General features: G+C 50.4%; 1 protein-coding gene across 2 annotated transcripts in view; it reads right to left on the reverse strand.

Moving 5' to 3' along the window:
• Positions 1-14,740, reverse strand: part of LOC119388309 (retinol dehydrogenase 12) — a 142,696-nt gene that overhangs the window by 79,148 nt on the left and 48,808 nt on the right. For both annotated transcript variants that reach the window (XM_037656009.2, XM_037656007.2), the window contains exons 2-3: positions 4,527-4,721; positions 3,066-3,305 (exon numbers count right to left, since the gene is read on the reverse strand). In XM_037656009.2, the coding sequence (XP_037511937.1) occupies positions 3,066-3,305; positions 4,527-4,721 (435 nt within the window). The remainder of the gene's footprint in view (positions 1-3,065; positions 3,306-4,526; positions 4,722-14,740) is intronic.

The raw sequence follows: 14,740 nt of genomic DNA on the forward strand, positions 1-14,740 counted from the left end.
AGATTGTTTACAAATAAATTTCATTGATGGCCTCGATCTGACTTGTCACAATAATTGGCCACATTGTGTGTATACGTCATTTATGGCAAAGCGACGGAAGTGACGGTACCGAGGTGCCCCTACAGCGTCTACTGTGCACAATTAAGGCGCTTAGTTGGTTTGTTCCGCCTTTTGCGACGCCGAACTGCGCGGCCCCTAGCGGCTGAGGACCGAAACGGTGTGGTGGGCGCTTGTGTGCTCTCCCGTTGTCGTCGTCTCGCCTTACACATCAGTTATGGTCGGTCGCCGGTAGCGCTGCAACGGTACCACCAAGGTTTTTTTTAATACTTTAATTCTGATCATGAAACTCCCGCGTAACGCTATGGCAAAGCTTCATATAGCGCCTGCAGATGCCGCGGCGCTGGCATATACCTGGAAGGGCAACGAGGAAGGCGGTCGCTATTGGCAGCGTAGGCGCAGCGCCTTGACGTGCATTCCTGTTCTCCGCTTGGCCTCCACGTGTGCGTCCATGTGGTCACTAGGCCTTCCTGTTACAAGGGCGTCGAAGGTCTCCTTATTCTGCTGACCAGCCGACGCGGACCTACGCGACAAGTGGAAGTGAGCCATCCCGCGACTGCAGGATTCTTGTTTGAGTCCAAGTACGTTTGCGTGTCCGACAAGCATTTTGATGCCAGCAACGTTATTTACCTGTGTAATGTGAACGGTAGCGTTGCGTCTTGGCACATGACCGACCCAAAGTGGTAGAAGGCGCCTTCCCAAGGATTCTTGAAGGCTTACCTGCCTACTTGTCCAGGCCGAAACAACGCTCACGTGCACCAACACGGCGCCCACTCGAAGTGCACTGCTGACCAAGCTGCGGCCGACACAACTACTGACGTCGCCGTAGCATCCGAAGAAGAAATTCTTGGTGTTACATGGTGGCTATATTGCACAAAAGCTTGCTAAAATGACCTGCAAAGAGTGCTTCCAAACTCTTAGGAGCACCTCCTGAGAAACAAGTAGCGCCATCAGACCAGCTGCTGTGCCTTCTGCAGACTGGAAGAACACACAGATGTGTGCACCGTGGACAATATTGCCTGTGCCAATGTCTATATGAACATTGTGGAATGCATTTCTTCGGGACGACCAAATTTGCTTCGCCAGTGTTGACGGCGCAACACATTTTGTCAGCACTGAAGCTGAAGTCGTACACTTTTTAATAAGTGTCATCCCTTGCGTATTTACCAGCGGAGCTGTTTTCGTTGTGCCGGGTAATGCGGACAGGAATTATCATCATGAACCAGCACGCACTCTCTTCTTCGTCATCTGCTTCGCTCCGTGGAATACAATGACTATGATGGGCGAGTCTGTTACGTGACTAAAAATCACGTAACATTGCGTAAGAACTAGTCACGGGACGACAATCACGTAACATCTAGTCACGTGACTGGAATCACGTAACATGGCGTTACAATTAGTCTCGTAACTAAAATTACGTAACAACTAGTCGCGTGACTAAAATCACGTTACATCACGTAGCAGGAAGCCGACCAAGGAGGTGTCAAAAATATAATAAAATAACGTTTCGGCTTCCACACGGAAGCCTTGTTCACTAAGCTGGGAGGCCGAAGCCTCCAGCTTAAATCCGCTAAAATAATCGCTTGAGGCATCTCGCATACGCAAGAGGTAGATTGCCGTCGTTACGGTTAAGCGTGTTCCCTGTTGTTTGGATAGTCAAAGATTCTAGATAGTGCCGTTTCATCCAGTTCTTTTCCCGGGCGATAACTGAAGCTTGGTCCCAGTCGAAGCCGTGGTGCGTTTTTTCTGCGTGCTCTGCGAGGGCGCTGGAAATGACTTTTTTCTTTTTCACGTCATTCATGTGCTCCTTTAGACGTCGCTCGAAATTTCCGCTTTCCCCCACGTAGACATAATTGCAATCAGCGCAAGGAATCTTATACACAACGCCAGGGAACTTTTCCTTTTTTAGTTTGTCCTTGACGCTGACAAGCTCGTGACGTAGCTTGTGGCTCGGAATATGGGCGACTTGCACATTATATCCACGCAGGACGCGTGCCAACGCTTCGCTGATGCCGGGAACGTACGGAATGAACGCTGGCTGAGGGAATCACGTGGCTCAGTCGGGCGCAGGGCTCGCTTCTCGGACGAAGCAATAAAACTTCTGGGGTACTTGCACGCTCCGAGTTCGCGTCGGATGCACGCTAAGTCGGAGTCTAAGTCTTCTGGCTTGCTGCAAATTTTTTGGGCCCTTTTAATTAAAGAAAAAGCCACAGACCGTTTGTGGCTTACAGGATTGACGGACGCGAAATGAAGATATCGCCCACTATGTGTGTCCTTCCTGTGAACTTTGAACGACAGACGTTGTCGGTCCCGCTGTACCAATACGTCAAGAAAAGGTAGACGTCCAGAGCTCTCCTTTTCCAGGGTGAATTTTATAGCTTCCTCGATGCTATTCAAATGGTCGAAACGTTATTTTATTATATTTTTGACACCTCCTTGGTCGGCGTCCTGTCTTTTTCTTTCTACAATGCCATTACATCCCGACCAGACGAGATTTCGTCAAATTCTCGATTTCATCACGTAGCAGTTTGTCACGCGACTAAAATCACGCAATATCACGTAAGAACTAGTCACATGGCATGTTCCCGACAGACACGAGGTAAAAGCTAGTCACGTGCCTAATATCCCAACATCACTTAACAGCCTGTCACGTGACATTTTCCCGCCAAAACCACGTAACAGCTCGCGTGACATGTTCCTGCCAAAACGTCGTAACTCGCGCGTAGTTTGGGGAACCGACCGCAACCGGAGAAGAATAGCCAAGCCTAGCCATACTTAGTATTACTAGCAAAAACATAGAAGAAGCTAGGTCGAAGCCTAAGTGCGATGTTGGTTCAAGCCTTGCGCCACTTGTGCAAGTTCGGTACACGCGCCTTTTGCAATAAACCTTCGGTTGAAGCAAGCGCTTGTGGCTTGTCCTTTTTATGTCTTGGTCAAGTTTCGCGCTCTACTTAAGACGATGGGCCAACCATCCCAATCAAACTGTATGCCACAATGAAGCTACTCACCGTTGATCAGGCCGGCGTTGTTGATGAGCACGTCTAGTCTCTCTTCACTGCTGTTTACTTCGTCACAAAACTCCCTCACTGACTCGAAGGAGTCCAGTACAAGCCTTTTGACCACGACCGGCTGCTTCGTCTCGTCAGTGATGCGCTGGGCAACGTCTTTGGCCTTCTCCACGTTGCGGCAGGCAAGGATGACACGGGCCTTGCGTCGCGAAAGCTCCTTGGCTGTCTCCAAGCCGATACCTGCAAAATAAGGGGAAGCCTCGTTTCACCTATTTCCAGCAGCATTACTCGAATGCTTTCAAAACTTATGACTTTTTGAAATAAGCTGTACAGATGCCAAGAATGTCTCGCACGGTTCAGTGCAACAAGCTTGCACTTGTGCCAATTCTCCTGTGCTTCTTATGCATAGAGGAAAATCTTGTAAAATCCTGTAACACGTGTGGTCATGCAGTTTCCGAGCACTGCACCGGGCAGTTGTTTTTCATCTAAGACGCTTTGCGCAGAACAACTGCCAGTATAGAAGCTGTGGGCACAAGCTTTCTTGAGATGATCTAATATTTGGCAAAGTTTATGGTTGCACAACTATATACTGTGGTGACGTGCGTAGGCTGTATGTGCGCTCCGTCCACTTGTCGCGGAAACTTGGGTATATCAGTCCCGATTCCACGTCATCTTTGCCTCGTGTTATGTAAAATTACGTGAGGCATACATTATTCAATGCGTAACGGCGATCGCGCATTGCCGCCACAGCGTTTCGTAGTTAGTTGTTGCGGAGCCGCGGTAGGTATGCATTGAAAGCGGAGGAGAGGGAAATTTTCTGTGAGAAGCCCAGGCATTATTACGTCCAATGAGTACTGCAGGGCAGCGAGGACAGACAAGTCCAACGTTTAGTTAGTCTCGTTGGTGTAACACTGGCTATCTCGCTAAGCTTAAGTCGACGGACAAATTAAAAAAAAAACTAATGGTTTTTAATAAGATCAGCAGCGGGCAGGCAAGTACGTGAAATTGTGCCTTCAATCGCTCGCACAGAAAAAGAGTTTCTTGCAAGGGTGCATGCGCGGGACATAGCTTGGCCCGTATAGCTTTTCACGTATAATGACGGTACAATCAGTACACATGTTTTTTTTTTTTGAGGGGGGGGGGGGGACGATGTCATCGCTTCATGTGTCCGAAGTAAACTTGCAGTTGAATCCGTTCAGTCTAGCGACCGTCCTGTGCGCATCTCTCTTCGTCCCGGCCTTATTCTCGCTGGTCAGGTGCACTCACGTTAACATTCAGCATTTCCTCTCGGCTGTCTTGATTTCTATCGTAAGGAAAGTAAGCCGGCTCGAGTAATCCAGTGCATGAATGCTCTATATGCCGCGGACTATGCCTGGAGCTTAACATAAAGTAAAGCGCCGAAAAGAATTACGAAATTTTTAACCAGTAACATAGAATACTGTTGGCGCAAGCGAGGCTCACCTGACGTCGCGCCCGTGATGATGGCAGTCTTGCCTTCCATTGACGCATCCGAGGAACACATTGCATGCCCCTCGAACAAGTGACTGGCGGCCAGTGGAGCCACCCTTGTGAGGAACATCCACTCCGAGAGAAGGGCGTAGAGCCGAGAGAACGCGCTGCCGCACTCCTTTATCGAGAAGCGCTCCTTCTCCATTCCTGCATTGTTGCCGGAATGTTTAGAGGCGACACGCATTTACTTGCTTCAGAAGAACAAGTTTTCGTCGGACACCAGAACAGCTCTCTCGTAAACAAGCAGGGTTTTGTGACAGCAATACATCAGCAAAAAAGCATCTTTGAATGAATAATTTTAATGAAGAACAACGACCCTACCCAAGGAATCCTTCGTGGAACAATACATGTAATAATAATAATAATAATATCTGGGGTTTAGCGTCCCAAAACCACGAAACAATGCATGTAGGACGCTAACAAGTGCAGGTATTTATTTAAGCATGTATTGCAGCAAAAAATTGCGGGGGATATCATGGCAAATGGTTTAATAAACGTCAATGCAAAAGAAGAAAAAAATGAGCAAGTGGCTTGGCCGGAAATAGCGATAACTTGTTCACAAGATTTCGCGCCATTTTCATGGGATATTTTCATACGTCACGGATTCTCCATAAACATAACTTTTTTGACACTGAATTGAATCCGGTGAATAGACATGTGAGCCAGAACATTAAGCTGCTCTGCAGCCATCCGACTCCTGAAGTACATTTGTACGTCGAGAGGCTGCAGCAGCTGGGAGCGTCGTCCATATTTTGATGCCAGTCTGGACGTTCGGAAAAAGGACTCATTCAGCCCTTTTATTGCGATAGCAATTATATGGACAGTCTCGGCTGGTTTTCACCGTCGCCGTCTCCGGCGTCATGCACCGTATATGTATAAGTATGTGTATATATATAAAAGTCCCAAAGAAAAATAATTCAGAAAATGCTTCCGAAGCGCGGAATCGAACAAGCGACCTCTCGCTCCTCAGCGCGTAGCGCTCACCACTACTCCACAAAACGCAGGTCCTTCAGTTAGCTAACGGTGAGCGTTATATACACACCCTTTACCGCAGTACTCAGAGACGGCAGGCGCTTATAAGCGTTTCTTTATTACCAGCGAGATGGCGCGAGGAGCGCAACGGGCGCATTTAAAAGTCGTCGGCCAGCTCGCTCGCTTCTTCAAATATTTGCGCAGGGAGAACCTTGCCCTTCCGCTGTCTGCTCGCGCGGTAGTTGCTGCCGGGGGGTAGATGGTTTTGCAGCGTAGCAGCGCGTTCATCACGGGCCGCTTTTCTTGCTATCGCATTCATTGCTTCACCGTTGAGGCGAAACTGTGACTTTTTTTTTGCATGGCATTCCTTTTAGTTTAGCGTATGTATACGCGGTATTGTCATTTGTATGAAGCAAATGTCGAAGGCAGGCAGCACAGATTCAAGTTTACTCTTGGCCTAAATTTGCAAGCCAAACTGCAGGCTCAGCAGTGGTTTGCAAAGCAGCGCCTGGCTTTGAGGTGGTCCATGCACGGAGTCAACGTATATATATATAGCTAGCCTCTATAGAGGCTAGCTACGTTGACTACATAACTACGAGGGCAGCTCTCCTGGTATACGCGTCCACATGCGCACTCTCACGTACAGAAAACGCCATCTTGAATTGTGCCTCCACCCACCTGTCCCAATTTAGTTGACTCCAGGTCAACATGCTCCAATGCCGACGCACACGTCAACGGATGCGCTCGGCCGACGTGCAGACAAGTGGTGTGCGAGGAACGTCTCGAATGAACCGGTTTGCGCAATGAGGGAATGGGCAGTAGGTGCTTTGTCGCGGGATGTCTCAGGAAGCGCTTCTCCAAATAATGCCACGGAATCGCGACGTTGCATTAACCTCGTTTCACAATACAGTCGTAGCCGGCGGAACGACATTGTAGAAAATTCGAGGTCGAAGAAAGACCCATCGGTTAAAGGGACACTAAAGGCAAATATTAAGTCGACGTTGATTGTTGAAATAGCGGTCCAGAAACCTCGTAGTGCTGCTTTTGTGCCAAGGAAGTGCTTATTTTGAAATAAAATCACGTTTTTAGTGGTCCGCATCGCGTTAGCGCGCTTCAAATCTCCCGCCTGAAAATACAACTTTCATACGTCACTGCTGCCGTGCCCAACGTTGCCCGCTTTTACTGCGCGGCCGCCGGCACTAGTAGCAGCCGAGCGGAAGTAGCGGGACCCAGAGCAGCAACAACGGTGCTGCGGCAAAGACTTGCTCGGATGGGCACATTCAAAGCCTTCACCAAGTTGCGGTTGGTCTCGTAATCCTCAGTACGAAAGTGCAGCGAGCACACACGCAGAGGTTTTGACTGTTTAGCACACTGGCGCAATGGCATGACACTAAGCCACTTTGAGCGTAAGGGTTCATTCCGCGGCACCCAATGAAAAGACACACCGGTTTCCTTGCTGCAGCACTGGCGTTGTGCACCATTCGGGCATCCGGCAATATCACACGCATGCGGCATTTTGTCGAACTTTCTGTCAGAGCGACTTTCACGAGTGCGCAAAACACGCTTGGCAGTACGCGATCCCGAAACTACCACTGAGACGGGCGAGGCGCAGTTCGGCGAAAACGGAACCTTTGAACCACGCGCGCCGTTCCCCGTGGCAACGCCACGGAGGTTTTGTTTTCCATGAATCAAGCGGAAACGAACAAACAGCATTTTATTACGTCTTTTGATGCTCGGAATGTTCTTTTTTTACTGCTACTAGTTTGATTACTAGTGATTTATTGTAGGCCGACTTCCCTACGTCATCGTGATCACTTCGAAAATGTCCCACTCGTGGCGCTCATCATGTGATACATTTAGCCTAATTTCTCGGTAAGTAGGGCACTGCTATTGATAATATTGCCGTTTTAGAAGTTGTCATACATTGGGCTTTCACTCTGACATAAATTGTTATTTGCCTTTAGTGTCCCTTTAATAGCATTGATTGGAAGAGGGTACACGAATGCCTTTATTAACGAAAAGATTTGCTTGCCAAAATGGCTGACTTGACTCGTATGGGAAACTACGTTGGGCCAGTGTGTGTTGCGTGGTCTGTGAAGACAGCGGCAGCACGAGCGCTGACTAACAAAGTGGTTTTTCTTTATTGCACCAAGGCAATACGTATACAGACAAGAACAGCCAGTTTCGCGTGCGCGAGACCAAACAATCAAGTCTAAACAGTGATGTTGAAAATATCTTCCACTCTCGAGACCCGCCCACGGTGTTAGAATAGTTTAGGTGGAGGGACGGCGTGTTGGAATGAGGAGAAATCGGGGACCCCTTTCTTGCCGAAAATAGGCGCGCGCGGGACGGTGGCCGCCTGGCTACACCGAGCGCAAACCTGACGTTTCTAACGTTCGGTATTTTAGTGTATTTAGCGATATCGCAAGACCCTGAGGATTGTGTGGCATTGTAATATCATACACATAAGTTAAATATATAGACCTAGTAGCATTTTATCCATGACGGTTCGGCATGCGGCGTGAAGCTCATAAACACCACCTTCGGCCTCGGCAACACCGTGGCCTAGGCGATCGTGCCCGTATTTTGTCTACAAAATGTAAATCTGCAGTTGTGTGACACGTGTTAAATTCACCCTTCATTTGCCCTCGAAAGATTAATTGATGTATTTGCGGTCATCATCATATTGTGGGATGCCGTGTCGATAGAAGGATGCATCCCAACATAAAACATAACGACTGTTTATTAGCGTAGTAGCAGCAGCGGGGCGAGCATACCGACGCTGCGCTCAGTCGGGTAGCGAAGGAAGGAATATTTCCGAGCTTGACAGCTCGGTTTTATAGCCACCGTCGGTGACGTAAGCTTCCGGTGACGCTGCGGTGGCGCTGTCCCTTGTCGGAGGCATGGTGTAGCATGCAGCCGTGTCACGCTGGGCTAGATAGTGACGAGACGGAGGCTGCCCCGGTTTGTGCGCAATGTGTCGCCACATCCCCCCCCCCCCCCACGCGGAGTACAGAGCCCTCAGGGTCTGTAGAATTCTGGGAGGCGTACCAGACGTCCAGAGCGTGTCGTGACCGGATGGGGACTGCGACGTCGGCGGCTGTGTATAGATGCCTGTGGATGGAGTGGCGCTGCCCAGTTCGTTCGAAGCGATGTATGCGGGCTTGAGCCGGTCAATCGAGACGCGGACGTCGTTCCCGTTGAGGCGCAGAGTGAAGTTTTTGTTGTCGCGATGGACGACCAGGTACGCCTCCCAGATTTCTAAAGACCCTGAGCTTACGTCACCGACGGTGGCTATAAAACCGAGCTGTCAAGCTCGGAAGTATTTCTTCCTTCGCTACCCGACTGAGCGCAGCGTCGGTATGCTCGCCCCGCTGTTGCTACTACGCTAATAAACAGTCGTTATGTTTTATGTTGGGATGCTTCCTTCTATCGACACGGCATCCCACAACTGGTGACCCGGAAACTGCACAAACCGCACCGCCATGGCCGACCCAGAAGCCCTCACCGCTCTGCGCCAGCAAGTGCAGCAACTTCATCAGGAGCTGCAGACCCAGCAACAGCAGCATTCCCGCAACGCCTCCACAAACGAGGCCGTGCCTGCCGGCTCCGCTGAGGACGTCAGAGCTCCCACAGAAGGCATCCCACACGCTGCCTCATACGACACCTGGCGTGTCGCTGTCAAGCTCCCACCGTTTTGGGTGGACTCGCCTGTGGTCTGGTTCGCCCAGGTCGAGGCCCAGTTCTCCCTGGCGCGCATCACGCAAGACCGGACCCGCTACGATTACGTCGTCGCCCATCTGGACGCACGTTATGACAGCGAGGTCCGGCATATCCTTGTCAACCCACCAACGGTGTTGCGTCTGGGGTCGCGGTTCCGGTGCCCAGCTTAGGATACGGGCCGTGGTACCCTTTTTGCTGTCACCGCGGTTGCGACTCGGGTAGCGTGGATGTGGGACCACGAGTGGATGTCGTGCTTGAAGCCGTCATGAGAGCCAGAGGAAAGATGAAAAAACTTTATGTACAGAATTTACATGTTTTGAAAACTCCGACCACAAGCCTGCCAGCCAGACATCGTCTGCTGGGGCGTCTCTTTCACAACTGGCCGGCACGGCCTTCCAAAACGGGAGCAGCCTCTTGCGTCGTCCTCTCTAGGCAGGCGCTGCCCGGTCTCTCTCTCCTTTGAAGTCGGGCCGCCCCCTTGCTAGCCGGACCGTCGTCTTTCCAGCCGCGCCCTTTTTCCCTCGCAGGCGTTGAGTGCGCCATGGCCTGTCTCCTCCGTCCTCCCCTCCAGGATGCTGCCTTCAGCCGTTGGGCAGGGTTGAAGAGTTACGACTCGCGTCAGTTGTCGGTGCCGGCTGGGCGATGATGCTGTTTTCCCGGATACCTCTTTTCTGGGAAGTCGGCGGCATAGTGGCCGCTGGGTTGAGGCACAACAGCACCCCTGCCGCCAGATGATGCATCGGGAGGTCGAGTTGCTCCATGCAGCACGGCCGCATGGATGTCCGCGAGGTTCCGTTCAGGGTTCTTGCTATCCCGAAGGGCTCTGTCGAACTGGAAGGCCCCTCCGAGGACAGGACTCTGTGCACGACTTCAGTGAAAGTGGGTGACAAGCTCCAAGAAACGACCTTTCTCAGCCACACACAATGCGACAAGCGCCACGTGCACGCCCCTCTCATCGCCAGACCCCAGTTTCTACAAAACATTCGCCTGACTGGCGATTTTTATAACCGCGTAAGCCCAAAAAAGAAACAATGTGCACACCAATCCGGACAAGTGTCCCGTAACTCCTTCACACGTGATTCCATTTGGCACCATGCGAACTTTATCATAAAGCTAAACAAGCCAACCGCAGAGCTTCCGAAAACGATGAAGTCGGTGAGAAGTTTTTCTGCGTCCTACACTAACACAACTACATAAAGAAATACACAACTACTTTAAAGAATAAAGAAAATAACACAACTACACTATTATTATATCAAGCCAGAAAAGAAATTACACTAAGAAAATAATCGTGACCTTATTCCGCGCCTCCATTTGATTCCGAACGCACGACCTAAGCCGTCTGCGTCTGTGCGCAGGCCATTTCGCTAACCCTTCTCCTAACTGTCTGCAAAGTACCTTTGTCTGAAAACTATTCTTCTAACTGTCTCAAAAGTATTTATTACCTTCGGTAAAGCTTAATACAATATTAACACAAAACGGTTCGTCTAGCTGTGAACTGAAATTAAAATAAAGCTTGCACTCACATAACAAGGTTGAACAACATTTCACCCTAATCCTCACGATAACTAGTACAATACAACATAAAACTCAACCTACAGCTAGCTCTGTTGAAACAGATAGTTTCCTACCCGAGCGTCAGGGTTACACTTCAAAATTGGCGAGAACAGTACTAAAACTCAAAAGTTCGCGCCCTTGCGGTAAGCACAAACTGATAGCTTGTAACACATATTGATATAAAAACACACCCATAAAAGAATTGAATAAGCTGTCCTCTAAACGCGTGTCTCAACCCAAATTGTTCACGAAAACAACACGCAAAGAAAATAACTCTTGATGCCGTACAACTCGGGAGCACCTGACGTAATCTGCGTTGGATTCATGCTGAACATCCGGCCCCACGTGCTTGTCAATCCTGACAGTGGTCCACTAAAACAGCCACATTCAGCGCCAAACCTGAGCATTTCAAAACCCGCCTTGGTTTTACTTTAAAACCTGCCTCAAAATTGCTCATTTGCTCCCTTAAAACGGGTGACGGTATACTACTTCGCGCTATACATAAACACACAAACAAGTGAAATTCGGTTCCGCTCGACAAACGCTACCACTTCTTCACCATTAGCGGTCGTACCTGACTACCGTGACTCATCTTACGCAGTCAGCTCACTCCCGTGCGGGTCACTGCCTCCGCAGAAGTTACTCATAATATTGCGCCCACAATTATTTCGCACAATGCTTATAGGCTCAATAAAAAAACACATACGTCGCTTAAAATTACCAAAAGTAAGAAACTGTTTAGCTAAACAAACTAGTCGCGGGGATAACAAAAGAACACTACAAAACTAAATCTTACCTACAAAAAAAAATCAATTGAACAAACTGTGTCCCATTCTCCGACAAGCTTACAGCTGTCTTCCTCTTTTCAACCGCAGCCGTGGCCTCGTGTTAAAGTGCCCGCTTCGGCTGTGGGAGGTCGCGGGTTCGAATCCCACCGCTGCCACCACTGTTGCGTCTGGGGTCGCGGTTCCGGTGCCCAGCTTAGGATACGGGCCGTGGTACCCTTTTTGCTGTCACCGCGGTTGCGACTCGGGTAGCGTGGATGTGGGACCACGAGTGGATGTCGTGCTTGAAGCCGTCATGAGAGCCAGAGGAAAGATGAAAAAACTTTATGTACAGAATTTACATGTTTTGAAAACTCTGACCACAAGCCTGCCAGCCAGACATCGTCTGCTGGGGCGTCTCTTTCACAACTGGCCGGCACGGCCTTCCAAAACGGGAGCAGCCTCTTGCGTCGTCCTCTCTAGGCAGGCGCTGCCCGGTCTCTCTCTCCTTTGAAGTCGGGCCGCCCCCTTGCTAGCCGGACCGTCGTCTTCCCAGCCGCGCCCTTTTTCCCTCGCAGGCGTTGAGTGCGCCATGGCCTGTCTCTTCCGTCCTCCCCCCCAGGATGCTGCCTTCAGCCGTTGGGCAGGGTTGAAGGGTTACGACTCGCGTCAGTTGTCGGTGCCGGCTGGGCGATGACGCTGTTTTCCCGGATACCTCTTTTCTGGGAAGTCGGCGGCATAGTGGCCGCTGGGTTGAGGCACAACGGCCAACCTCTATCAACACCTCAAGACTGAACTTATCCGCCGCCTGTCGCTCTCAGAAGAACAGAAGGTACAACTTCAGTCCGCAAACCTTCGCAGCTCCTGCGCCACATGCGTGCGCTCGCGGGCAACATGCAAGTCCAGGATTCCTTCCTGCGAGCGCTTTGGCTCCAACGACTCGCGCCGCACGTCCAGGCAATTCTACAGGCTCAGGTTCGGCTAGCTCTCGACGAACTTGCAGAGATTGCTGATCGTGTCATTGAGGTCTCCTTACCGCAGTTGTCGCCCACCATCGAGACTGTCGCCGCACCGCTGAACACCGCACAGCTGGCACGCCGTATCGACGACATCGATCGACAGCTCGCCTCCATTCAATAACGCCTGGGTGAACGTCTTCCGATGCACCAGCGCCGCCACTCGCAAAGCCGTGACCGTAACACCACTTCGTCGCGGCAACCCGACAACAACGACCCGTGTTACTACCACCGACGCTTCGGGGACAGAGCCCGGCAATGTCGACCACCCTTTTCCGCGGGGCATTCGGAAAACGCCAACGGCAGCTCGTGGAGACGGCCGCAAGCTGCCAACCCGGAGGCCGTCGCATCTTCATCACCGACCAAATCACGAAGCAGCGGTTCCTTGTCGACAGCGGCTCCGACATTTGCTGCTACCCGCGATCCCATGTTCAAGCTCCTCGTCCATCTACCTCTTTCGAGCTCAGTGTGGCAAACCGCTCCACAATCAAGACGTACGGCTCCCTCCGCCTGCACATCCAACTCAGAAACTTACGTCGTGACCTTCGCTGGAATTTTGTCATCGCTGACGTCGCCGAGCCAATCATCGGTTCAGAATTTCTGGCCCACTACAACCTCCTTCTGGACTGCCGCAACGACCTCCTTATCATAGTGTAATGTATGGGGCAGTGCTAGAACGAATACAAGGACGAGAAAAGACAGGACATGCGCTGTACTCACAACTGAAACTTTATTGGAAAAAAACGCCACTAATATATCCAGCATAGTCCAAATCATTGTCATCAAAGGTGCCACGTGAGCCACGTCAAGGCGATATCAGCAAGAAGACAGCCTCGTGGAAATCATACTCAGCATAAAAACAGACAATAAGAAAAAAGGAAAATTCGGCAGATCCCACGTACCGTGGAAATCGATGTTATGCGAAGCATGCGCGGGATGGGGACTGTGGCGTAATTTTCACATTGAGCGAAACGTTACCGAATGACGCTAGAGAAATGTGGAAGTGGTATACGCACTCTCATATGTTGAAGAGTCGCGTATGTACAATATAACCAGTTGTTTACAGTTGCATAACGATGCCAACAGCAACATGGGTGTTACCAACTCCAGACGCGGTAAGCTGATATCTAGTGCTTATGTTCTTCAATACTGCATAGCGCAAATCCGAACATGACAAGGAACACAGATGCACAGGACAGGCGTTACTCGCAACTAAGCTTTGTTCAGGAAAGTTTTCCTAGATATATGATACGCAGCGCAGTGGCACGCACAGGCGCACTGCACGTACGTTACTGTCACAGTTACAGTTGTTATGCTTATACTTGTCCGTTATCACGGAGAACGCATGCACGTTTTACGAACCCCTGTGTATGTGTAGAAGGGGTTCTTGATAGTTCTTGAACAAGGTCATCATTACCGTGATCGGTGAGCACCAGCAGCTGGACCGAACTGGTTAATCGGATCCGTTTGTGATTGCGGCTATGAGGAGTTTTAGTGTAGAGAAGTGCGAGGTGTAGTGCAGCTTGTGGAAATCCGGGATGCCTCTTACGATGAAAAGATCTATGTTGCCTCCTGTCGTGGACGTGGCAGCGAGGTCTCTTGATGCCCTGTCCACATCGAAGCCGTCTTTCTCGCAGTATAAGGACCAAGCGTTGCTGGGTCTTGATAAATCAATGCTGAAGTCACCGGTAATGATGAGAGGCCTGGTTCTCTCAGCAGGGTTATTGTAGGAAGCATTGACCCCGGTTTATGCGTAATCCACGTGGTCTACGTTGCGGACCACGTGGATGAGTAGATGGTAGTTTAGCGGCTTTCAGGGGTGTTAAGTCTTCAGCTTCCTCACTTTCCTTGCGTCCGCCGCGGTGGTGTAGCTGTTACAGTGCTCGGCTGCTTACACAAAGGTCGCGGGTTCGATCCCGGCCGCGACTGTCGCATTTCGATGAAGACAAAACGCTAGATGCCCGTGTACTGTGCGATCTCCGTACGCGTTGAAGAATACCCGATGGTCAAAATTTCCGGAGCCCTTCGCTACGGCGTCTCTCATAATCGTATCGTAGTTTTGGGACATAAAATCCCAGCAACTATTGTTATTATCACTTTCCTTGCGTGTCAATGTGTGCGTTCGCGGTTACTG

This window comes from Rhipicephalus sanguineus, chromosome 3, assembly GCF_013339695.2.
Source record: "Rhipicephalus sanguineus isolate Rsan-2018 chromosome 3, BIME_Rsan_1.4, whole genome shotgun sequence".
In the NCBI taxonomy this organism is placed as follows: domain Eukaryota; kingdom Metazoa; phylum Arthropoda; class Arachnida; order Ixodida; family Ixodidae; genus Rhipicephalus; species Rhipicephalus sanguineus.